General features: G+C 42.7%; 1 protein-coding gene across 4 annotated transcripts in view; it reads right to left on the reverse strand.

Moving 5' to 3' along the window:
- The window catches only part of KIZ (kizuna centrosomal protein), a 385513-nt gene that overhangs the window by 266619 nt on the left and 94116 nt on the right, over positions 1 to 24778 (reverse strand). For all 4 annotated transcript variants that reach the window (XM_073628139.1, XM_073628140.1, XM_073628141.1 and 1 more), the window contains one exon: positions 17365 to 17499. In XM_073628139.1, coding sequence (XP_073484240.1) covers positions 17365 to 17499 — 135 coding nt within the window. The remainder of the gene's footprint in view (positions 1 to 17364; positions 17500 to 24778) is intronic.

The raw sequence follows: 24778 nt of genomic DNA on the forward strand, positions 1-24778 counted from the left end.
GCAGTTAATTAGCTTAATTGGTAACAGGCCAGCAACATGACTGGGTATAAAAAGGGCATCTTGGAGAATTAGAAGTAAAGATGGGCAGAGGTTCACCAATATGTGAAAAGCTATTGTCAAACAATTTCAGAATAATGTTCCTCAACGTAAAATTGCAAAGACTTTAAATATGTCATCATCCTCAGTACATAATATCATGAAAAGATTCAGAGATTCTGGAGAAATCTGTGTGTGCAAGGAACCAGGCTGAAACCCAATATTGGATTCCCCTGATCTTCAGAACGATCTCTGAGCCCTCAGACAGCACTGCATTAAAAACAGGCATGATTCTGTGATGGACATTACTGCACGGGCTCAGGAATACTTCCAAAAAATCAGTCTGTGAACCGTGCCATGCAAAAATGCACGTTGAAGCTCTATCATGCAAAGAAGAAGCCATATTTGAACAAGATCCAGAAATGCCATCATCCTCTCTGGGCCATACTCATTTAAAATGTTCTTATGCAAAGTGGAAAACTGTTCTGTGGTCAGTCAAATCGAAATTTGACATTATTTTTGGCAAACTTGGGCACCATATCCTCCAGACAATCAGTTCAGAAGCCTGCATCTCTGATGGTTTGGGGGTGCATTAGTGCCTACGGAATAGGCACCATCGATGCTGAAAGATATATCCAGTTTTTAGAGCAGAATATGCTCCCATCTAGATGGCATCTTTTTGAGGAAAGGCCTTGCATATTTTAGCAGGACAATGATAAACCGCATACTGCATTTATGACAATAGAATGGCTTTGTAATAGAAGAGTCAGTGTCATGGATCTGCAGTAATATTCCTGTCTGTTTACCTCTCCGCGTGATTAGCGTAAAAGACTGACCACCTCTCACCTGGCTGCTTAAGTAATCTTCCCTCAAGCATGGCTCCAACCCAGCCTCTAATTAGGAATAGTATATTAACCTGTGCATTGCAAGCCAGCCTCACTGATCAATATTGTGTGTTTGGCTTCCGTGTGCTCATTGCTGTGTGTCCTAGGTCTGATCCTGTTTACCGACCTTGGCTTGTTCTTGACTGTCCTCGTCTGCTTCATATCCCGACCTTTGGCATGTTCTTTAAATATCCCTATCTGCTTGTTGCCCTGACCTTTTGGCTCATCTTCTGACTATCCTTGTTGTTCCGGTCTGCTGCTTCCTTTCTATCATTCAGTAGTCTACTGTGAGCGTGAGCTGGGAGACCCTGGGGGTCGCGACCTGAGCCAGACTGCAGCAAAATCCAACCCCACCATCAGGGGCCCTGGTGAACACCCGCTGGCTCTTAGATTTCGCTCCCTGGGAAATCTTTTGGTTTGTGCTTCAGAATACCTGCTTTCCTGAACCACCTCCATCTGCAGCAATCAGCCATAGGGTCCACTACCTCAGCGGTGCTCTCCTGACCCCAAAGGGGTGCATCTGTCACCTGGCCTAAGGTGACCTGACAGTTTGATCAGCCATGGACCCGGCTGACGTGCCGCTACCCACAGATGATCCATTGCAGGACATAGTCCATAGACTCGAGACCCAGGAATCTAATCAGACCCAGGTGATGCGATTCCTCCAGGATTTGGCTTCCCACAGCTTCAGGCTTCCTTAGGAACCCCGATTCAGAAATCGCAATCGGTGGCTGTACCTATTCCGGTTGCAGTCGCTGCAGCTGCCAGCTCCATCCTGTTTCTCTGGGGATGTTTCAAGGCCTGTAGGGGGTTCCTCAGCCAGTGCACCATCCATTTTGAACTCCAGCCTCTAAACTTTAAGGTAAACAGAGATATGTGGCGCTAACTCAAAGTGCATAAATGTGATGAATTAAATATAATCCAATTCTTCAAGTAAAGTGCGTAAAGAGCAAAATCACATAAAGTGACTAAACATCCATTAAATTCACAAGAAGTGACATTGGATAAATAACAGTGAAAATTCATGAAATATGACATCAAATAAATAAATCCAAATGAAGGTGAATAAATCCAAAAATAGTCTAATGCCCCGTACACACGGTCGGTCATTGTTCGGACATTCCAACAAAATCCTAGGATTTTTTCCGACGGATGTTGGCTCAAACTTGTCTTGCATACACACGGTCACACAAAGTTGTCGGAAAATCCGATCGTTCTAAACGCGGTGACGTAAAACACGTACGTCGGGACTATAAACGGGGCAGTGGCCAATAGCTTTCATCTCTTTATTTATTCTGAGCATGCGTGCCACTTTGTCCGTCGGATTTGTGTACACACGATCGGAATTTCCGACAACGGATTTTGTTGTCGGAAAATTTTATATCCTGCTCTCAAACTTTGTGTGTCGGAAAATGCGATGGAAAATGTGTGATAGAGCCTACACACGGTCGGAATTTCCGACAACAAGGTCCTATCACACATTTTCCGTCGGAAAATCCGACCGTGTGTACGGGGCATAAAAGTGTATCAAGATGAAAAAAATCACAAATTTAGAAAAAATTGAAAAAAATCACGTGAGATAAAAAAGTCGCATGCAATAACAAAAATCGCATAAAGTGCAAAAAAGTGCAGAAACGCTATAAAAATAGCCACAAGTCGATCCAATTAATGTAATACAGTTCAAATGTGAACAAAGTGAGTTTTCATAAAACAGTTCGTGCAAAAAATAGATGAAAAAAGTGCAAGTGTAAACGATGATAGGCGACAGATTCCTCTTAATAACCATACTCCATGGTGCGGCACACATTTCCCCCAGCCTCTCACCTCTAGCAAAGACCCCTAGGGTCAAGTCGAGCCTGCAATCAGGAAGTGGATGAAACACCATCAATCGATCAGTCTCCTCCGATCGTCACAGGTCTGGCAAATCTCCAATGGAAGGCCTCAAGTTGGGCAAGTTGGGTGGAGGCATGCAATAGAAAGGAGTATCCCCATTGTGCAGTATTCAAAACAGGTTTATTCAAAATAACATAGTAACTCACATGTACAGCATAAAATGAACAGCACAGATCCCAGTACTTCCAGTCTCGGCCATGGCCGGAAGTGATGACACCTGACTCTTCCCTAACGCGTATTGTCACCGCCCACGTGACTTTATCAAAGGGTAAACGTGCCGAACTTGAGGCCTTCCATTGGAGTTTTGCCAGACCTGTGACGATCGGAGGAGACTGATCGATTGATGGTGTTTCATCCACTTCCTGATTGCAGGCTCGACTTGACACTAGGAGTCTTTGCTAGAGGTGAGAGGCTGGGGGAAACGTGTGGCGCACCAAGGAGTACGGTTATTAAGCGGAATCTGTCACCTATCATCGTTTGCACTTGCACTTTTTTTCATCTATTTTTTGCACAAACTGTTTTATGAAGACTCACTTTGTTCACGTTGGAACTGTATTACATTAATTGGATCGACTTGTGGCTATTTTTATAGCGTTTCTGGACTTTATGCGATTTTTGTTATTGCATGCAACTTTTTATCTCATGTGATTTTTTAAAATTTTTTCTAAATTTGTGATTTTTTTTTTATCTTGATGCACTTTTAGACTATTTTTGGATTTATTCACCTTCATTTGGATTTATTTATTTATTTGATGTCATATTTCATGAATTTTCACTATTATTTATCCGATGTCACTTCTTATGAATTTAATTGATGTTTAATCACTTTATTTATGTGATTTTGCTCTTTACGCATATGCATTTTACTTGAAGAATTGGATTATAGTTATTCCATCACATTTATGCACTTTGAGTTAGTGCCACATATCTCTATTTACCTTACTGTTTTTCTGTGTGGGAACACTGCCGTATGTGTGGCGGCTTCTTAGTCCTCTTTAGCTGCTTTGGCTCGCCTTGGTTTTGTGCATTAGTTTTCTTCTTTGGTTCAGCCTCTAAACTTCTCGTCTGATCGGGCAAAGGTAGCCTATATTATTTCCCTTCTCACCAGTGAGACTGTAGCCTGGGCTGCCCCCCCGTGGGAGAAGAATGATCCAATGGTTTCTAGCCTGCCTGACTTCCTGAAGCTCTTTCGGAATATCTTTGAGGAACCGGGTCGTGTTTCTTCAGCGGCAAGTGCCCTTCTACGTCTTCGCCAAGAGTCTTTTTCTGTGGGACAGTACGCTCTTCGGTTTCGTATACTAACAGCTGAGTTGAGCTGGAATAATGAGGCCTTAGTTGCAACCTTTTACATGGCCTCTCTGACCGAGTAAAGGATGAATTAGCAGGAAGAACCATCCCCGCTGGTCTGGACGATGTCATCTCCTAGTGTAACCAGATCGATATTCGCTTTCAGGAGAGGTCCCTAGAGAAAAGACGCAAGCACTCCCTGGTCCCTAGTCAGCCTGAGCTCCCCTCCCTTCGCCCTGTGGAGCATCTTCTGACAACTGTAGGAACCTATGCAGCTGGGCTGGACCAGGCTAACCCCTGAGGAATGTACTAAGCGCACAACTCTGGGCCCATGTCTCTATTGTGGGGGCAAGGGGCATTTTCGTGACTCCTGCTCGCTTTGTCTCGGAAACGCTCGGGTCTAATACATCTGGAAGGTGGAGTATTGGACCCAGAAAAATCAGCTTCTTTTCTTCTTTCGGTATCCCTTCATGTAGGCGCTTCCTCTTAATCGGTCTTGGCATATCTGGATTCCGGGGCTGCTGGCAATTTTATGGACTGGAGAACTGCATCTTCTATGAAGCTTACCCTTTTGCCCCTCACTACATCACTGGTCTCGGCAATTGATGGCACTGTTCTTCCAGGGGGCCCTATCCGCTTCCAGACTCTCCCTGTTAAGATGTCAGTAGGGATACTCCACCTGGAGTGGATATCCTTCCTTAACCTACCTAAGGCCTCAACCCCCATCATATTGAGCCTTCCTTGGCTACAGCTCCACTCTCCACATGTGGACTGGGCTTCCGAGCAGATCCTGGCTTGGGGTACCTCCTGTTTCTCATCCTGCCTACTCAAGGCTGCACCTAAGGAGAGACTTCCGCTCTTACCGCTGCATATAGTGATTTCCAGGATGTGTTCTGCAAAAAATCAGCGGAGGTGCTCCCTCCTCTCAGGTCCTTTGACTGTGCTATTGACCTTGTTCCTGGAGCAACTCTGCCCAGGGGCCGTACCCACCCTCTGTCCATCCCAGAGACCCAGGCCATGTCCGAGTATGTCGCTGAAAATTTAGAGAGAGGTTTCATCCAGAAATCCTCATTGCCTGCGGGAGCAGGGTTCTTTTTCATGCCAAAAAAAGAGATACCTTAAGACCCCGCATTGACTATCAAGGTTTAAATGCGGTGACAATCAAAAATCGATACCCCTTAAAATCTGAGCTATTCAACAGGTTGAAAGGTGCCTCAATTTTTACCAAGTTGGATCTCAAAGGTGCATACAATCTGATCCGTATAAGGGAAGGTGACAAATGGAAAACCACTTTTAACACTAGAGATGGGCATTACGAATACTTGGTTATGCCTTTCGGTTTGTGTAATGCCCCAGCTGTGTTTCAAAACTTCAATTTGTTGTCATCTATTTGGATAACATTCCCATCTTTTTGGAAAATCTGCTTGTCCACAGAAACTATGTCTGGATTGTACTTCAGCAACTTAGAGAGAAAAATCTCTTTGCCAAGCTGGAGAAATGTTCTTTTGAATGTTCTGAGGTCCTGTTTCTGGATTGCTTTGTCTCTAGTTTGGGTCTTTGTATGGATCCTGGAAAGGTCTCGGCAATTACCAACTGGCCTCTTCCTGCCAGCCTCAAGACCACACAGCAATTTCTTGGGTTCACAAATTATTATAGGCAGTTCATTAGGAATTACTCTTCCACTGCTGTGCCTATTATCGCCTTGACCAAGAAGGGTGCTATTGCTAAGGAGTGGTCCCCTGAAGCTATCTCTGCATTTCATGATTTGAAACAGGCTTTTGTTTCTGGACCTCTCTTGAGGAGACCTAATCCTGGGGATCCATTTTTTATTGAAGTGGATGCTTCTTCAATGGGGGTGGGAGCTGTGCTTCTTCAATCCTTTGAGAAAAAACGTCAACCATGTGCATTCTTCTCCAAAAAAAATTCTCAGGCAGAGAAAAATTATGCGGTTTGTGATCGGGAACTTCTTGCAATTAAATTGGGGTTAGAGGAGTGGTGTCATCTCTTGGAGGGTTCCCTTCACTCCATAACGATTTTCAATGATCATAAGAATCTGCAGTACTTACAGAATGCCAAACGTCTGAATCCCAGACAGGCCAGGTGGAGTCTTTTCTTTTCCCGTTTTATTTTTCACGATTACGTACAAACCTGGTTCCTGCAACAGTCGGGCTGATGCACTCTCTAGGTCATTTGACACTTTGGATGAGGAGTCTACCCCTGAACCTGAGCCGATCATTCCGACATCATGCATTCTTGCCCATTCTACCACCCTGGAGTCAAAAATTCCTCTTGGCAAGACCTTCGTCCCCACTGAGCTAAGAGCTAAGATCCTTCTTCTCCTGCTTTGGTTCGCATTTTTGTTTGAGAAATCGTCCGCCTCCATGGGGTTGCTTCTCATATTGTTTCCGACAGGGGTGTTCAATTTACTTCTCATTTTTGGAGAGCCTTTTGCAACTCCCTCAATATTGTCTTGGATTTTTCCTCTTCTTAACACCCCTCAAACCAATGGACAGACTGAGAGGGTTAATCAGGAGTTGGAGGTCTTTCTCTGCACCTTAGTCTCTGCTCATCATGGCGATTGGTCCTCTCTACTCCTGTGGGCAGAATTCTCTCACAACAATCATGTAAACAGCAGTTCTCAGAAGAAACCCTTTTTCACAGTTTATGGAAAACACCCTCAACTCCCTCTTCCTATGACCTCTTCTCCAGACATTCCAGCTTTGGCTACAGCTCAGGATTCTTTAAATTCTATTTGGGGTGACGTTCATGATTCGGGCAGCTGCTGGCAAATTCAAAGGTTTTGCCGACCGTCGCAGGCGTAAACCGCCTTTTCTACAGCTAGCAGACAAAGTCTGGCTCTCCACCAGAAACATCAAGCTCCGGGTTCCTTCTCTGAAGTTTGCCCTGAGGTTCATTGGCCCGTACACTATAACCTCTAAACTAAATCCGGTTTGTTTCTTCTTCAGATTCCTAAAAGCCTCAAAATTTCTAACTCCTTCCATGTTTCCCTTCTGAAGCCTTAAGTCCTCAACAAGTTCTCTCATCCTCTCCCTCCCGCGGCCCTGGTTTCGGAGGATAATCAGGAGTACGAGGTTAGTAAAATTCTGGATTCCCGTCTCTGTAAAGGCATTCTTTAGTACCTTGTGCATTGGAAAGGGTTTGGTCCTGAGGAGAGGTCTTGGATCACTGCACCTGATGTCTTTGCGACTCGTCTGTTGAGGAGGTTTCATCTGAGGTTTCCCTCCAAGCCTGGGCCCAAGAGGGGGAGGCCTCGTAAGGGGGAGGGGGGGGGTACTGTCATGGATCTGCAGTAATATTCCTGTCTGCTTACCTCTCTGTGTGATCAGCTTAAAAGACTGGCCACCTCTCACCTGGCTGCTTAAGTAATCTTCCCTCAAGCATGGCTCTACCCCAGCCTCTAATTAGGAATACTATATTAACCAGTGCATTGCAAGGCAGCCACGCTGATCAATATTGTGTGTTTGGCTTCCGTGTGCTCATTGCTGTGTGTCCTAGGTCTGATCCTATTTACCGACCTTGGCTTGTTCTTGACTGTCCTCGTCTGCTTCATATCCCGACCTTTGGCATGTTCTTTGACTATCCCTATCTGCTTGTTGCCCTGACCTTTTGGCTTATCTCCTGACTATCCTTGTTGTTCCGGTCCACTGCTTCCTTTCTATCCTCCAGTAGTCTATTGTAAGCGTGAGCTGGAAGACCCTGAGGGCCACAACCTGGAGCCAGACTGCAGCAAAGTTCATCCCCACCATCAGGGGCCCTGGTGAACACCTGCTGGCTCTTAGATTCCACGCCCTGGGAAATGTCATGCTCTAGCTCCCAGTGTGATCCGTGTTGGTGTTTCAGAGTACCTGCTTTCCTGAACCACCCAGAGCTCCATCCGCAGCAGTCAGCCATAGGGTCCACTACCTCAGAGGTGCACTCCTGACCCCAATGGGGTGAATCTGTAACCTGGCCTCAGGTGACCTGACAGTCAGGGTGCTTAAATGGCCTGCCTGCGGTCCAGACCTTTCACCATCTAAAAATTTTTTGGCACATCTTGAAACAAAAAATAAGCAAGAATGGGACATTTCTTTACCAAAACTCCAGCAACTGGTCTCCTCATTTCCCAGACATTTACAGAGTGTTGTTAAAAGAAGAGGGGATGCTATACTGTGGTAACATCTCCTTGTCCTAACTTTTTTGAGACATGTTGCTGCCATCAATTTCAAAATTACATTTTTTTTTACCTAAAAAGGTACATTTTCTCAGTTTAAACATTTGATATGTTTTCTATTGTGAATAAAATATGGGTTTATGAGATTTGCAAATCATTGCATTCTGTTTTTCTGTAGATTTTCCACAGCGTGCCAGCTGTTTTGGAATAGGGGATTGTACAGTAAATTGTATTTGCCCTCCCTGTAAGCCCTTCTGATCAATACCCTATATTAGTTTTAAAACTGTACTTTTGTCAAGGTTGCAATCCTCTAATCAGAGTGGGCGATTGCTGAATGGTGGCACACTTGTTCCCTTTGTATGTAATCACCAATTTCCTACCTCACCTTAAAAAAAAAAGGTTACCTTTTCTGCCTTAAACACAGTTTGCTTCAAGCATTCTAATTGATTTTTATTATCATGACAAGAGCATCAGCCCTGCCAGTGGGGAACAGAGGTTACCTCCTATCTCCCTATGGGTATGGTTAACATGCAGACCAATTTCCTCCAGTGCCAGCAGGGATTAATATACAGCCTTATCCTCCCTCCAGCATAAATGGTTGACTAATTGATCGGCACCTCCGTACTGGGTGCAAAATAGGATTTTTGTAGTCACTGTAAAATCCAGCCCAATAGTAAGAAACCTAGTGTTACACTGTTCTGAGAAATGGACCTAAGCACACGGCAAACCAAATCCTTCCCTCTTTAAGGTTACAAACCCTTCCTCCTGGCACCTGCTTAGTTACAGCAAGCAGTCCAAAGAGAGACCGAGACAGTATACGAAGGGAGGAAGTTTTCCTTCAATGAACTCAGAAAATAATTTGACAATCCATTGAGGGACAAAGCTTGGTAGAAGGAAATCTCGGGCCATCCAATAGCAGTTAAAACTAAAGAGCAGACACACCGCAACAAAATATGTGACCAGCCCAAAAAGTCAGGATCAAAACAAAAGGGAAACCAAGGGAATGAATTAGCCACTTGCAGGATCTTTTGGCCAACAATAGAATCTGCTGAGGCAGACAGACGGACCTTTAAAAACTTAGAGAAAATGTACAGAAGTCAAGGATCTAGCAGTGCAATCTGTGACACTGGGGCCTGGTGGTGAAAAAAGAAAAACACTCACTGCTCTATTAAAGTGGTCTTTATTAGAAAAAGAAGGCGCTTATCTTGTAACTCACAGGCCTACACGATAACCTGAGAAACCCACTTTGAAATAGTGCAGGGATATGCAATTAGCGGACCTCCAGCTGTTGCAAAACTACAAGTCCCATCATGCCTCTGCCTCTGGGTGTCATGCTTGTGGCTGTCAGATTCTTGCTATGCCTCATGGGACTTGGAGTTCTGCAACAGCTGGAGGTCCGCTAAATGCATATCCCTGAAATAGTGGCTCAGGATGTCTGAGAAACTCTTAGGACCTTTTGAAAAAACAAACCGTCTGCCTATAGGAAACATTGGCCCGAAAAGGTAGTCCCTGATAGCCTACATCTCATCCAGGCAATTCTCTAAGTGATAATACCAATTGAATGACACAAACATTAATTAATAGACAATCCTGTGAAAAAAAGGTGATACAAAATAATGCATTTGATGAAAAAGTCACTATTGAGTCCTTGATGGAAAAAAGAGCCAAGAAAGTTCATATGCTGAAAATGGTACATCAGTATATTCCTCCGCGGTGGCACACAAACATAACACCACAAGAAAAGTGCAAAATAGGAAATGGGATAATGCCTCCACCTCTGTACACACAGCTGTAAGTGATCAGATACACTTGTGGCTTATTACCCCGCCTCGGGTCTCTATACAGTGCGCCAACTCTCCCAGCGTCCTCACCCAGAAAAAAGCCTCATGTACAGATGCGTTCAATAGGTCCCCATGAAAAAGCAATGAAGGCTAACATAGTGTAAATCCTTAAATTAATTTGATAAAAAAATGGCAAGATTGCACTTACAGTTATGTTGTTTAAAAACAGCTTTAAGAATCGAGCTGGCCGGCTCTCGATAGCAGCCCGTTGCTTCCAGGATCTGCGTACACGTGGTGACGTCAGCACATCGTTCCTCCCTACGTACGTTTCGTCACACACACCTGATGTCGTTCTGGGGCACGGGCGGCGTACTGACTCACCACCTTATATACTTATCATAATAACCACTTCCGCCCTGTTCTGCGCTCCCACTGTCCTATATTCCATATCCATCATATTGAAACTTGGCGGATGCCCTCATCTTATGGTTTAAACCATCCTTATTAGCAGCACTAAATCCGCCATCACCAGTCTGGGCAAATGCCCTCCCCTGTGGATAACCTACATGGCTCAACTGACTATAAAGATGTTGTTATCTGCATGACACTTGGAACGGAGAAGATATAATAAAATCCCATCCCAAAAGTCGATAACAGAGCTACTTAGATCAAATAGGTCTTTCAAACAGCCCGCAGTCACGATGTATGAACCGGATGAGTATACATGTAATATATCATGGATCATACTGAGTGGTATATAATTTAAACATAATATTAAAAGTAAAATTACCTAGTTGGTGTAAGAAAAAAATTGCAATGCAAACATGAACGTCAATCCATGTAAAAGGATAAATCACGGTAAGCATAAATTACCCCCTGAAAATTGCATCGTGCTAGTACTACAAGCCTCTTTAGATGCAAAAAACTGGGCTCAATGGTTGTATCCCCCCATCCGCTGAAAGAGTGTCAAACATAAAAAAGAGAAAAATTGTGTATAATAATGTACACAATAAAAAAGAGAAAACTAATATCTGACAACCTAAATTAAGGTATTACAAGGGGAAAGTTGGGCCTTATAGGATCCTAACTATCATAAAACCAATCTCCAGTGTGTTGTCCCTGAGAGACAAGGTCCCCCAGAGGCAAGCAGCATCAAATGATGGTACTTAATATAAGTGCCACCATGGCCACTGAAAGTTAAATTAAGGCTATACACCAACTTATGTATGACCACCTATTGGTTAGAATTACCCATATCACCAGTGCATATAACTTGTGTAGGACAATCACGGTGATGATTCTGTTGTGACAAGAGGCATGCATGACCCTCTCCTTTGATTAGTGTGTATAAACCCACCCTATTCACAGATCAATGTCAGCACAAGGCTCCCAACTTACAAGCTGGCCAAAGGGCCATGCGACCAAGCACCCACTGACTCCACACATATGTAATGAAAAAAAATATATATAGCCTCAGTTCAAAACCAAATGAACCCAAAGTAAGTATACAGCTGGAAACTCAGAACAGGTTCACATATATTGTACCTTACATATAAAGTGTGCCATAATCTCATGCATTATCAATGAATGCATTGACATCGACATCTACGTTAAGCCCATACGGAGTATAGCATCGCACCCTGTGAATCTAGGCTATTTCCAATCTTGACAGTTCCCTGACTAAAGAGCTCCCCCTCCAATGAGAACTACATTTGTCTATCCCTATAAACAAGGTGTAGGCCGGATTTTTATTGTGATGAATTGCATAATGTTTAGACACCGAATGGTGTCTAAAACCATTTTTGATATTGATGATATGCTCATCAAGGCGAATTTGCATGGTACGTTTGGTCCTGCCTATATATTGCAGCCCACACGGGCACTGCAACAAATACACTTCACCTGTCGTGGAACATGTGATGAAAGGTTCAATCCATTGTTCCTTTGAGGTGCTAGTAGAGATGAAACTATCCGGCTTCCTAATTCTACTTTTATTTAAAGAACAAATTTGACACCTAGGGCATTGGTGGTATCCAGTGAGGGTTTGAAAAAAAGCTAACTTTTTAGTAGGAGGATTCACAACATTGGGGCCACCCTATCTCAGAGGGAACTCCTCTAAATATCACTTGTGGTGACATTGAAGGTGTTTACAACAGGTCTGAAGTTTACTTTGGGTTTCAGATGTAAACAGGCTTGAAAAAAAGAACTGCCGGTTCGGGAACAGAAATGATGGAGTCAACAATCCCTGAATGGCTGAAAGGAGGTCCATCCGATGTTGCTAAGACACAAGAAGATGGAAAGGGAAGAAGGGAAGGATCATGTAGGGGGACAGAGGTAAAAATATTTTATAACTTTTTGGAGCTACCCCCCACACCATGCATCGACTATTTGAACATTTCAAAACTCTGTAAAAAGCCACAAAAGTCAACTGCCTCTCAAGGGAAATGGTGAGGGGAGATTCATGTGATTTATCCATTAGTTTTCCACGCATGTCTTGAACCTCCCAAGCCTTAGGAGGAGGAAGAGGACTTGTGGGTCTGAGAACTAGAAGCCTAACTTAGAGGAACGAAAGGAACATTTTGATACAGGATAGCTTTGCATGGGGACAGTACTTACCCCTCATTGTAAATATTGTAGGTAGGATTTCGCGCAAACACATAAATGAATAACAATTAATAAGTGTTGTCTAATATATAAAGTGACTTGCTTGTCACCGCCCCACACTGTCTCCACAGTGTGGATGTTTTTATTCACTGTTTGGAAACCTGTTTTTTTTGGATTAAATAAATTTTAAAAATAACGAACTACACCATTGGAAGCCTCTTTGTTCTTTTTGTCTTGCTTGGTTGACCTGAAGCCTAGGATCCAGAATCGCCCCTAGCAAGAAGCGGCCAAAGTATCCATCCACCAAGAGCCATCAACCAGTGGACACCACCAGATTACTTCTAAACCATCACCCTACATCTACACTAAGGCTTTATCTTAAGCCCTTCAAGGTAAGGGCAATGGGAGACCTGATATAGAGGGAAGAAGTTTATTTGACCATTATGTTCTTTTTGGAAGTCTATCACACAGTTGATTGAATACTCCATTCCCTAACTGGAAGCTATAGGCCTGTTATTTCATCACTATTGGACACTTTTTATTGTTTTTATTAATTGTACACAAGTCACTTTATATATTAGACAACACTTATTAATTGTTATTCATTTATGTGTTTGCGCGAAATCCTACCTACAATATTTACTTTATGGTGATACAGTGAGCACTATTGATTTTGCAGCATCACTTCCATGTTTTTGCACACTTTTGATTTTTCAGCACGTATATTTAGTAGCGCAGAGGTCCTATCACTTAATAACTTACCCCTCATTGTGTTTAAAATGATTTTAGTCCAATGAATGAATTGAAAAGGCCCATGAAGGGCAGGCGCAATAAAGACTCTTTGCAGTTGTTGCCAACAAGTAGTTAAGCTGAAGGATCCTGGGATATACACAGAAAAAAAGGGTTACCTGAACCCGGATGGCATCCAGCGTTGTGTCACATAGTACCTTTAGAATGTGCACAATTATTTGGTTGATGCCACTTAATAGGTGGAATGTCAACACCAGCAGCAGCTAAATCCTTGCTTTGTGAGTTAGCCTAAGTCTGAGAATTGAGCTCAAAGGCAAGCATGGGTTGAAGGGCACAGCCACCAAAAGCATAAATGAAGTAAGAAATGGTCAGCAGGGTCCTTAAAGGAAGGAGCGTTTTCTATAGGGACAGTCAAAGTTTTGTTAAAAGTGAGACATGGGCCATCGACCAAATTCCTGACCAATTCTCCTCAAAGCATTAAGAGCATCAATAACTACTAAGGGACAAGGAATTGTATGTCTAGGCGTTTTCAATCTGTGAAAAAAATACCTTGGTAGAGTGTTTAGCCTATAAGAATCAAGTCCAGACACCATGTTAAGTAAAGGAACAGAAGAATCTTCCAGAATTACGGTGGGCCACAAGATGGACCAAATGAGACATAAACCTCACATAACTATATAAAAAACCTCTGCTGCATGACAGGAAAAGTAATGAGGCCCCTTGGGATGCAAAAGGAGTAAGGAGATCAGAAATGTTTGCCAGAGCAAGTGGATATGACTGGGATCTGTGAGCAACGCAGAAGGCACAATACTGACCTGTGTCAATGGTCATATGAGTAACCTGTGGTCACAGGGTGATTACCCCTCTGTTTAGTATGCAAGATGATATCAATCAGTTAATAAAAGCCACCTGATTTATCCCAGGAATACTCACAGACCAGAAAGTATTCATACCATTTGAAATTTTCAACATTTTGTCATGTTACAACCAAAAACATAAAACGTATTTTACTGGGATTTTATGTGATAGAGCCAACACAAAGTGGCACATAATTGTGAAGTGAAAGAAAAATGATAAATGGTTTTCAAAATTGTTTACAAATAAATATGTGAAAAGTGTGGCGTGCATTTGTATTCAGCCTCCCTAAGTCAATACTTTGTAGAGCCACCTTTCACTGCAATTACAGCTGCAAGCTGGGTGTGTCTCTATCAGCTTTGCACATCTAGAGAGTGACATTTTTGCCCATTCTTTGCAAAATAGCTCAAGCTCTGTCGATTGGATGGAGAGTGTCTGTGAACAGCAATTCTTGCAACAGATTCTCAATTGGATTTAGGTCTGGACTTTGACTGGGCCATTCTAAAACATGAATATGCTTTGATCCAAACCATTCCATTGTAGATCTGGCTGTATGTTTAGGGTCATTGTCCTGCTGGAAGGTGAACCCCTGCCCCAGTCTCAAGTCATTTGCAGACTTGGTTTTCTTCTAAGATAAATCTTCTAAATAAATTTACGTTTTTTGGTTTTAACATGACAAAATGTGGAAATTTTCAAGGGGTATGAATACTTTTTTCAAGGCATTGTAGTAATGGCTACACCCATCATCACAAATCACTTAGGTAAAGAGAATGGGTATATAATCAGGTCCGCTAGATTACAGAGTCAAAATCTTGGTCAAAATCCCATGTCTACTGGACAGGGCAGTCATATTTATACACATTGCGCAACTGTAATAACACAAACATGGAGGTAACACTATGAAAATTAATGATGTTTTAATAATAAAATCACAGCAGAAAAAAAACTCATGGTCAGTGTAAAATATCAATCAAGTAGGCAAATATAAGAAAGAGTTCTCAAAACAGATAAGGTTGCACCATACATAAAACAAAGTTCAATCAAAAGATTTATGTTAGCATTTGAGTACAGTTTTGCATGATGAGTAACTGTCCGTTAAAGCAGGGGTCCCCAACCCTCAGGCCGCGGACCAGTACCGGCCCGTGGTCTGTCAGATGCCGGGCTGCACTGCCCCCTGCATCTCTTCAACTACAGCGCGTGGGGGGGGGGTGTTACTGCTCATACGCTGCACAGAAAAAACTGCACCTGGTAGCAAGTGACACGCTACATCTGGTGGCAGGCGAAGTTGGCAAGCAACAGTAGCCAGTTACATGCTTCATCTGGTGGCAGATGACAGTGGCAAGTGACAAGCTCAGGGCTTCCACTGATTCTGCATTGTGGTGAGTTGAACTATTTCATTATATATGACAATGTGATAATATAAATAATGCACTTCAATTATTGATAACCAGCGATTCCTCGCGACAACACTGCCATCAATCACCGTATCCACTGACCACCAACCAACACCCCACCGCCCCCCTTGCGCCCCCACCCTTCCCGTTCCTCTGCAAAATTTTATGCCATGAAACCGCTCCCTGGTGGCAAAAAGGTTGGGGACCACCGAGTTTAAAGTGGTGGTCCGGTCGAAATGATACTTTTTAAATAAAAATACCCCTATAATACACAAGCTTGATGTATTCTAGTAAAGTTAGTCTGTAAACTAAGGTCTGTTTTGTTAGTTTATAGCAGTAGTTTGTTATTTTATAAACTTACAGCAGGCCGTGGCCATCTTAAGTGTGGGCATCTGAAGCCAGACTGTATTTCTTCCTGGATCTCATCCTTGCAGATCTTGCACATACTCAGCGCAGCACAAGCAGTGTAATAGGTTTCAGGTCAGGTTTCCATAGCAACAGTGTCAGAGGAAGTTGCTGCCCCTTCCCAGAAGGCACTGCAAACAGGAAATGATGCGATGGGCCACGGCCAGGGAGGAGGAAGTGAAAAATGAATACAGCAGATATACAGTAGGTGCTGAGAAAAAAAATGTAAAAATATCCAATTCGTTTACAGTGCACAGTTTAGTGAAGGATGCTGAAGAGTTGTAAAAGTGGGTGGAACTCCACTTTAAGTATCACAATGCTGAAAAATGGCCTAGACAGGAAGGGGGTTGAACATGTACATTCTTCAAGTGGTTAAAGTCAAAGTGAAAACAGACCTTAGCAAAGTGATTTAAAATAATTACAGTGAAAAAAAATGATCAATGGTGCAGCCAATTCTTTCTTAGTTAAACCACTTGCATGTAGTCAAGGGGTTTAGAGTGATTGTTGTATACTGTATTATGGCCGCCACACCGGTCCCAGTGTTACCAGACCAGTTTAAGCCAGCAACAGTTTACCTGTCAGGGACACTGACTGGCTATACTGGTATTGTGACATTATACTGGTGTGGCAGTGATCAGGGACACTGGCTGCCTGCACTGGTATGATGAGACTGTACTGGTATGGATAGCTATCAAGGACCCTGGCTGACTGCATTGGTATGGTGACCCTAGTGATCAGGGACATTGGCTGGCTGCATGGTATGGTAACACTGTACTGTGTAAAAAAGAAAAAAATCCAGCTGCCAATCACTGTGGAAACACTCTGCTTTCCCTCACAGCCAATTGATGTGAGAGGAAACAGATCGCTGATTGCAACATCCAGCCTTCAATTACATATGTGATCAGTCACAGCAATCACACGGATCTGCAGCATCCAGCAACAGCCCAAAGCAATACTCCCAACACACATTCACACACGTTCCTGAAAATGGCTTAAGAGTGAGTGGGTGCTGTAGCTACCACCAGTTGAAGACCGGAATGACTCAAGGCAAGAGATATGTGGAGGTATATACTTCTTTAGACACTCTATGATCTTTTCAGATCAGCAGAAAATCACAAAGTGTAATAGAAAATAGGAAAGAAAATCTGTGAAAAGATGGAAATGGTTGTGAAGACGTAACCCACCAGTTCAACCTAGATTGAAATAATAACAGCTTTGTAAATAACCCCAGTGTATTAATGTTAAAATGTGTGCTTTAAAAAAAACTAAAACTTTTTTTACTGTAACTTGCAGAGTAAACTTACTTTACAAGATGATCCTTCTTTGTAGGGGTTAGGCTAGTAGTTTGGTACAGTTGCATGTCATTGGAGCCAATTTGCAGTATCATATCTTCTATTGACTGAAGCAAATGAACGAATCCATTGTCAGACAAGATATTTCTAAAAATCAAAATGATATAAAACACATTATTAGGTCAAATAAAAGTTATTATCTGTTAAAAAAGAAAAACTGTCAGAGAAGCCTTAAAGTGGTTGTAAACTTAAATATACTGTACCCACTAAAGTGACTAACCTCACGTGAGTTGAAATATATCCTCCTACATAAGTTGTACCTGTTTATCTGCAGCCCTCTCCCCTACATAACTTGTACCTGTTTATCTGCATCTCTCCTGTACAGCCATTCAAAGAACAGAATTTAAACAGCATTTCTCAGCTCCAGAATGCTGGGGGTGGGGATCTGGCTTCACACAGTGAACAGCATAGAGCAGAGAGTTGAGTGTAATCTAAGACATGAGTTGAGGGAAAGGACACACACCCCTCTACACAGTCTCATACAAAAACATGCACAGCTGAGGCTGTCAATCACCTGCTGCGTGCTGCAAGAGAGGTGGGCATCTCCTGGGATTTTCTGGCGCCGGCACAGACTGTTAGAAGTGGCTCATAGTAGAGGAATGAGAGGAGGATACAGAAATCACATTAGGAGCTCTGGATCAAGGCAAGTACACGCTATAGAAAGATATGCTCTTTACTCTTGGAGATACAGTATCTCACAAAAGTGAGTACACCCCTCACATTTTTGTAAATAATTTTATTATGTCTTTTCATGTGACAACACTGAAGAAATTACACTTTGCTACAATGTAAAGTAGTGAGTGTACAGTTTGTATAACAGTGTAAATTTGCTGTCCCCTCAAAATAACTCAACACATAGCCATTAATGTCTAAACTGCTGGCAACAAAAGTGAGTACTGGGGAGCAGGTGTGTTAAATTTGGTGTTATCACTCTCACTCTCTCATACTGGTCACTGGAAGTTGAACATGGCACCTCATGGCAAAGAACTCCCTGAGGATCTGAAAAAAAGAATTGTTGCTCTACATAAAGATGGCCTAGGCTATAAGAAGATTGCCAAGACCCTGAAACTGTGCTGCAGCACGGTGGCCAAGACCATACAGCGGTGTAACAGGACAGGTTCCACTCAGAACAGGCCTCCCCATGGTCAACCAAAGAAGTTGAGTGCGCATGCTCAGCGTCATAGCCAGAGGTTGTCTTTGGGAAATAGACGTATGAGGGCTGCCAACATTGCTGCAGAGGTTGAAGGGGTGGGGGGTCAGCCTGTCAGTGCTCAGACCATACACCGCACACTGCATCAAATTGGTCTGCATGGCTGTCATCCCAGAAGGAAGCTTCTTTTAACGATAATGCACAAGAAAGCCAGCAAACAGTTTGCTGAAGAAAAGCAGACTGAGGATATAGATTACTGGAACCATGTCCTGTGGTCTGATGAGACCAAGCTAAACGTATTTGGTTCAGGTGATGTCAAGTGTGTGTGGCAGCAACCAGGTAAGGCGTACAAAGACAAGTGTGTCTTGCCTACAGTCGAGCATGGTGGTGGGAGTGTCATGGTCTGGGGCTGCATGAGTGCTGCTGGCACTAGGGAGCTACAGTTCATTGAGGGAACCATGAATGCCAACATGTACTGTGACATACTGAAGCAGAGCATGATCCCCTGCCTTCAGAGACTGGGCCACAGAGCAGTATTCCAACATGATAACGACCCCAAAAACACCTCCAAGATGACCACTGCCTTGCTAAAGAAGCTGAGGGTAAAGGTGATGGACTGGCCAAGCATGTCTCCAGACCTAAACCCTATTGAGTATCTGTGGGGCATCCTCAAATGGAAGGTGAAGGAGCGCAAGGTCTCTAAGATCCACCAGCTGCATGATGTCATCATGGAGGAGTGGAAGAGGACTCCAGTGGGAAGCTGCGAAGCTCTGGCGAACTCCATGCCCAAGAGGGTTAAGGCAGTGCTGGAAAATAATGGTGGCCACACAAGATATTGACATTTTGGGCCCAATTTGGACATTTTCACTTAGGGGTGTACTCACTTTTGTTGCCAGTGGTTTAGACATTAATGGCTGTGTGTTGAGTTATTTTGAGGGGACAGCAAATATACACTGTTATACAAGCTGTACACTCCATACTTTACATTGTAGCAAAGTGTAACTTCTTCAGTGTTGTCATATGAAAAGGTATAATAAAATATTTACAAAAATGTGATGTGTGTACTCACTTTTGTGATATACTGTATGTATACACTACTGTGCAAAAGTTTTAGGCAGGTGTGAAAAAAATGTGGTAAACTAAGAATTCTTTCAGAAATAGAGGTGCTAATAGTTTATTATTATCAACTACCAAAATGGAAAGTAAGGCCAGCCAAAAACAATGGGTTGCAGGAAATAAAACTGCTTGATTCCCCCATTAACACAACCAGTGTTGATGGGGGGATCCCTTACATTGAGCCATTGTGTTCTCCTGGTGGGGGAAGCCGTACCCGCCGGGAGAACACTTATTATCGCTAGTAGCTATAACAGCCGCCAGCAATAATAACATGTAAAATCCAACAGGCTGGTTGTATCCAAGTCGGTCGATCGATCGATAGACTTGGGTACATTCAGCATGGTTAAAATCTCCTGCTGAACCAGCCGAGATCTGAACCATCTATGGCTGGCTCGAATGAACAGAAGAGAAATCCAAATGAAATCAATATGTGGTGTGACCACCCTTTGCCTTCAAAACAGAATCCATTCTTTTAGGTACACCAAGGGCCTATTCACACTTGACTTAACACTTAACAAACACTCCTATAGCATTAGTATGGGCGTTAGACTGACGTCAATGAGCTTTAGTATGAGTGTTCGACTGGTGTTTTATAAGAGTTAAAAATGCTCCCCAAATGCCCAATGGGCAGTACTGAAGCACTTGATGAGTGTTAAGGCACGTTAAAACTGTTCCACAAATGCTTCTTCCATTACAGTTAATAAACTAATCTTAACGTCCCGCAACTGCCTGCGAGAGCGTTTGTGAAGTGTTACCATAGACTTGAATGGGAGGCGTTGAAAGGCTTCAAATGCCTCCTGACTTCCTGATAAGGCTTCAATTTTGAAGCGAAGCAACGCTAACACTTCATGTTTTGACAGTGTGAACAGCACTATGTGCTGTCCATTGTATCATTTGCATAGGCATTTGAGGGGCATTTTTAACGCCTCCCAAACGCCTGCTTTTATAAACACAGTCTTTAAAGGAACTTGGCAGGCAGCCAAACACCTTGAGGAACTAACCACAGATCATCTGTGGATGTAGGCTGCCTCAATGTAATCCCAGCTGAAGTCGATGATGTTGAGATCAGGGATCTGTGGGGGCCAAACCATCACTTCCAGGACTCCTTGTTCTTCTTTACACTGAAGATAGTTCTTACACTGAAGATAGTCACAACTTAAAACGAAGTTCCACCCGTTGTTTAGTTTATTAAAAGTCAGCAGCTACAAAAAGCATAGCTGCTGACTTTTAATAAACCAACACTTACCTGCCCCATGGTCCAGCGATGTGGCCGCCCGGAGGCTAGCTCCTCTCCCCCTCCTCTCCTCGGCACCGTCATGTTAACTGTGGGAACCCGGCCGTGACAGCTTACGGCTTCACGGCCGGGCGCGCACTGCGCATGCGCGAGTCGCGCTGCTCTCTCCCATTGGCCAGCCGATCTTCTGGGACCTGAGTTGTGTCCCAGAAGATTGCTGGAAGATAGGGGCCACCTAGGGCAAGAGGAGGATATGCCTAGGTGGCCGAAGAAAGGAAGCAGGAACTGGGACAGGAAGTCCTACGAAAAAAAGGGTACACACTCCCCCCCCCCAAAAAATGACATGCCAAATGTGGCATGTCAGGGGGCGAGGAGTGCTTAAAGCGGAAGTTCCACTTTTGGTAGAACTCCGCTTTAATACAGTATCAGTAGCAGGATATTAGTAGCTTACTCCCTGAAGCATGAACTCTACGTAACTTCTTTCTCTGCTTCCGTCATCTTAGATCACATTCAGACCTCCAAGACAAGTTACAATCTTGTCCCCCCAACCCTTCAAGCAGAAATAGCTTAGAAAAAAAAATAATATTAAATGTAATGTAATTTAAAAAAAAAAAAAAAATTGAAAAAAATATTACCATACCCTCACAGGAAAGCTTGGCACTCAGAATCCCTGCAAAGGGCTGGCATGCATTCTCATGGAAGACAGGGAGGAGGAAAGTATTTTTAAATTGTTATCTGTAAGCACTTTTTAGGGTTTTTTTTTTTTTTGTCTTATTTTGCGGGCAGGGGGGTCTAACAGTAAAGCGGACCTTTATACTGACCTTTTTATTGAAAATTCACTTTATCATTGACTGCAGCGTACCAGCAATATCAATAAAAGGGGTATAATGGCTGTGAGGATCGCTAGGGTAGGCCTCTTGTTCTCAAGTGGACTTGAACATCTTAATGTGTTTGCCTGTCGTGCAGCAAATTTACTAAAAATATGATTAGGGATCATAATATATAAATCCTTCAAACATAAAGAGGCGAGCTGATAATTAATAATTTGTAGGAGTGCAGAGGTACTTGCCAGTGCATCCGCTAGAGTCTTGAGAGGCAGGAACAATTGATCAGCAGCGAGGCACAAAGTGCCAGCCATCTCTTGGTAAGAGATCACATCTCAGGACCACCTGCAGACACACATATCTACTTGTTGTGCTGGACAAATGAGGATTTGGTGAAGGCTTCAGTTGTTTAATAATGCAAATTAAGATTTAAACATGGTGACAATAGAAATCTGTTAATCCTTTTTACAGCGTTGTAAATAGCCATTCAGGCCTCACTTCCAGACCGCCTGCTTTGTGTAGGGTTTAACGTAAATAGGCACTACAAGAATCAGATTTCTGCCTAGCCACACACAAATCTGGCTTGCTTTGAAGCAGATTTCTTGATCAGAATTATAAAACCATTATTTTGGTCTGTAAAATAAAAATTTAAACTGACAAATGCATGCAGCTTGAAGGACTTTGTCTGGCAAGACAAATTAAGACAATTCACTGAAGAGTTTGGAAACAGCTGTGCGTGCATCAACAGGGCATTTGTTTTAGGTTTAAAAAAAAAAAGTTACATTATAACCTATGTGCCACTAAGCAGGGATTTTCATTGCTTCCTTAACCAATCTCACCAAACTTTTATTTGGCTAGATAGCTAATTTTCCACCATTGTGATTATGTCTGGGTGGTCCTTTCTGGGTGCTGCTTAAAGGGATGGTAATAATAAAGGAGGAGGGTAAGGAAGGGACACTAACAGAAAGAAGAACAGAATTTATGACAATCTGCAGCAGGCTCGGGATCAGAGGTCAGCAAACAAGAGGTTCCACTCTTTTACAGGTTGCTTCCTGGAAACAGTCTGATTAAGCTGACAGCTTGAATTATATCTGTTACATTCTATTGAGGACAATGCATCTGTGCATGGCCCTCTTCATTCCAGCTGAAGCTGTGCAGGAGATGGAGGGGGGGTACCGTTTTCTCTTGGCAGCACAAGCACTGCAATTATATTTTACTTTAACAATGACTGTCAGTGCTTTTATTAAAAATGTAAATAGGACACATCCCTTAAATTATTGCATTTGTTCTAGGAAAGGACAACATGTAAAAAAGGCATAAGACTTGACAGTTTTCTTATTAGATCAAGATTTATATTTACCTACAAATCACAGCAGCAACTAGGTCACACCTGCCACAAGGCCAGATGAGCATTTTGATTCATAGGACATCCCGTAGGGGGCAGTAAAGAGATAATATCTCCCATTCTTGCTCCTCTCCAATTCCTGTCTCAAATGTAGTAAGTGACAAAAGGAAGTGGACTGCGTGTGATAAGCTTTCTGCGGTTGGTTGCTGACTAGAGGTCGACTGATATGGGTTTTTCTCTGGCTGATGCCAATATTTAGAAATCGCGGCGGCCGATATATGATGCCGATTTTTTTGGGCCGATATCTTATGACGATTTTTTTTTTTCTTTCCCTTCATCTCATAAAATCTAACAGTTAGACCCCTTTCACACTGGAGCATTTTTCAGGCACTTTTGGGCTAAAAATAGCGCCTGTAAAGTGCTTTCACATTGAGGCGATGCGCTGGCAAAATGTTAAAAGAAAAGTCCTGCAAGCAGTATCTTTGGAGCAGTGTATACCACTCCTCCACCACTCCTGCCCATTGAAATGAATGGGCACCGCTGCCAAAGGACCTGCAAAGCAATTCGGCAGCGGCGCTACACGGGCGCATTTAACCCCTTCATCAGCCGCTAGCTGGGTTATAAGCGTCCCGTTAGCAGCCGAATAGCTCCGCTAAAATGAAGGTAAATCGCCGCTAAAACTAGCAGCGTTTTACCATCAACGCCTGCCCGCTCCAGTGTGAAAGCAGCCTTAATTAATAAGGGATACAGAAAATTTCTTACATTTAAACATTTATTAAACAAATCAAACCTCCAATCAGTTCACTTGTATGTATAATTTAGATTAAAAAAATATATATATCTTAAATATTAAATACACAAAAACAGGTAATCAAGACTTTTGGACGAAAAAAATGGGCTAACTTTGCTATTTTAGTTTTTTTTTAATTCATTAGTGTATTTTTTTTTTTTTTAAATTGCGTTTGAAAGACCGCTGTGCAAATGCCATGTAACATAAAATAACCTCTATTTTATTCCCTAGGGTCTCTGCTAAAATATATATATATATATATATATATATATATATATATATATATATATATATATATATATATATATATAATGTTTGGGGGTCCTAAGTGATTTTCTAGCAGAAAATACAGGATTTTTACTTGAAAGCAATAAGTGTCAGAAATGATTTAGTCTTTAAATGGTTAACTTGAGAACTCCTACACAGGAGTTCAGTCCATTGATAAGTATAAACATTGTATCTCTTTGCTTCTTTTCTCAGAATTGGCAGGATGCCCAGATAGGAGAGACAAGTCCCTCCATGGGAAGACTTCAGGCAACTTGCATTGACTTCTATTACAGAAATAATTTGCAAGTCCTGCTGAAGTTTTAAATCTGCCTTTTCTATTAGCACAATAGGCCGATGTCAATTAATTAAAAAATGCCAAATATCGGCAGATATATTGGTCGACCTCTATTGCTGACAATACAGACTTAGGCTTCATTCACATTAGTGCGTCTCCACGGTCGATTTTGATGCGACTTTCGATGTGAAATTGATCCGACTTTACACTCAATGGATCACGTTGCATCAAGAGACACAAAGTAGTTCAAGCACCATTTCAAAGTCGCACCGATTTGAACGGGTGCCATTGAAAAGAATGGCAAATAGAGAAAATGGACTTTGAGGTGAACAATCCTCGGGACTT

The sequence above is a fragment of the Aquarana catesbeiana genome, linkage group LG04 (genome assembly GCF_042186555.1).
Source record: "Aquarana catesbeiana isolate 2022-GZ linkage group LG04, ASM4218655v1, whole genome shotgun sequence".
Lineage (NCBI taxonomy): Eukaryota > Metazoa > Chordata > Amphibia > Anura > Ranidae > Aquarana > Aquarana catesbeiana.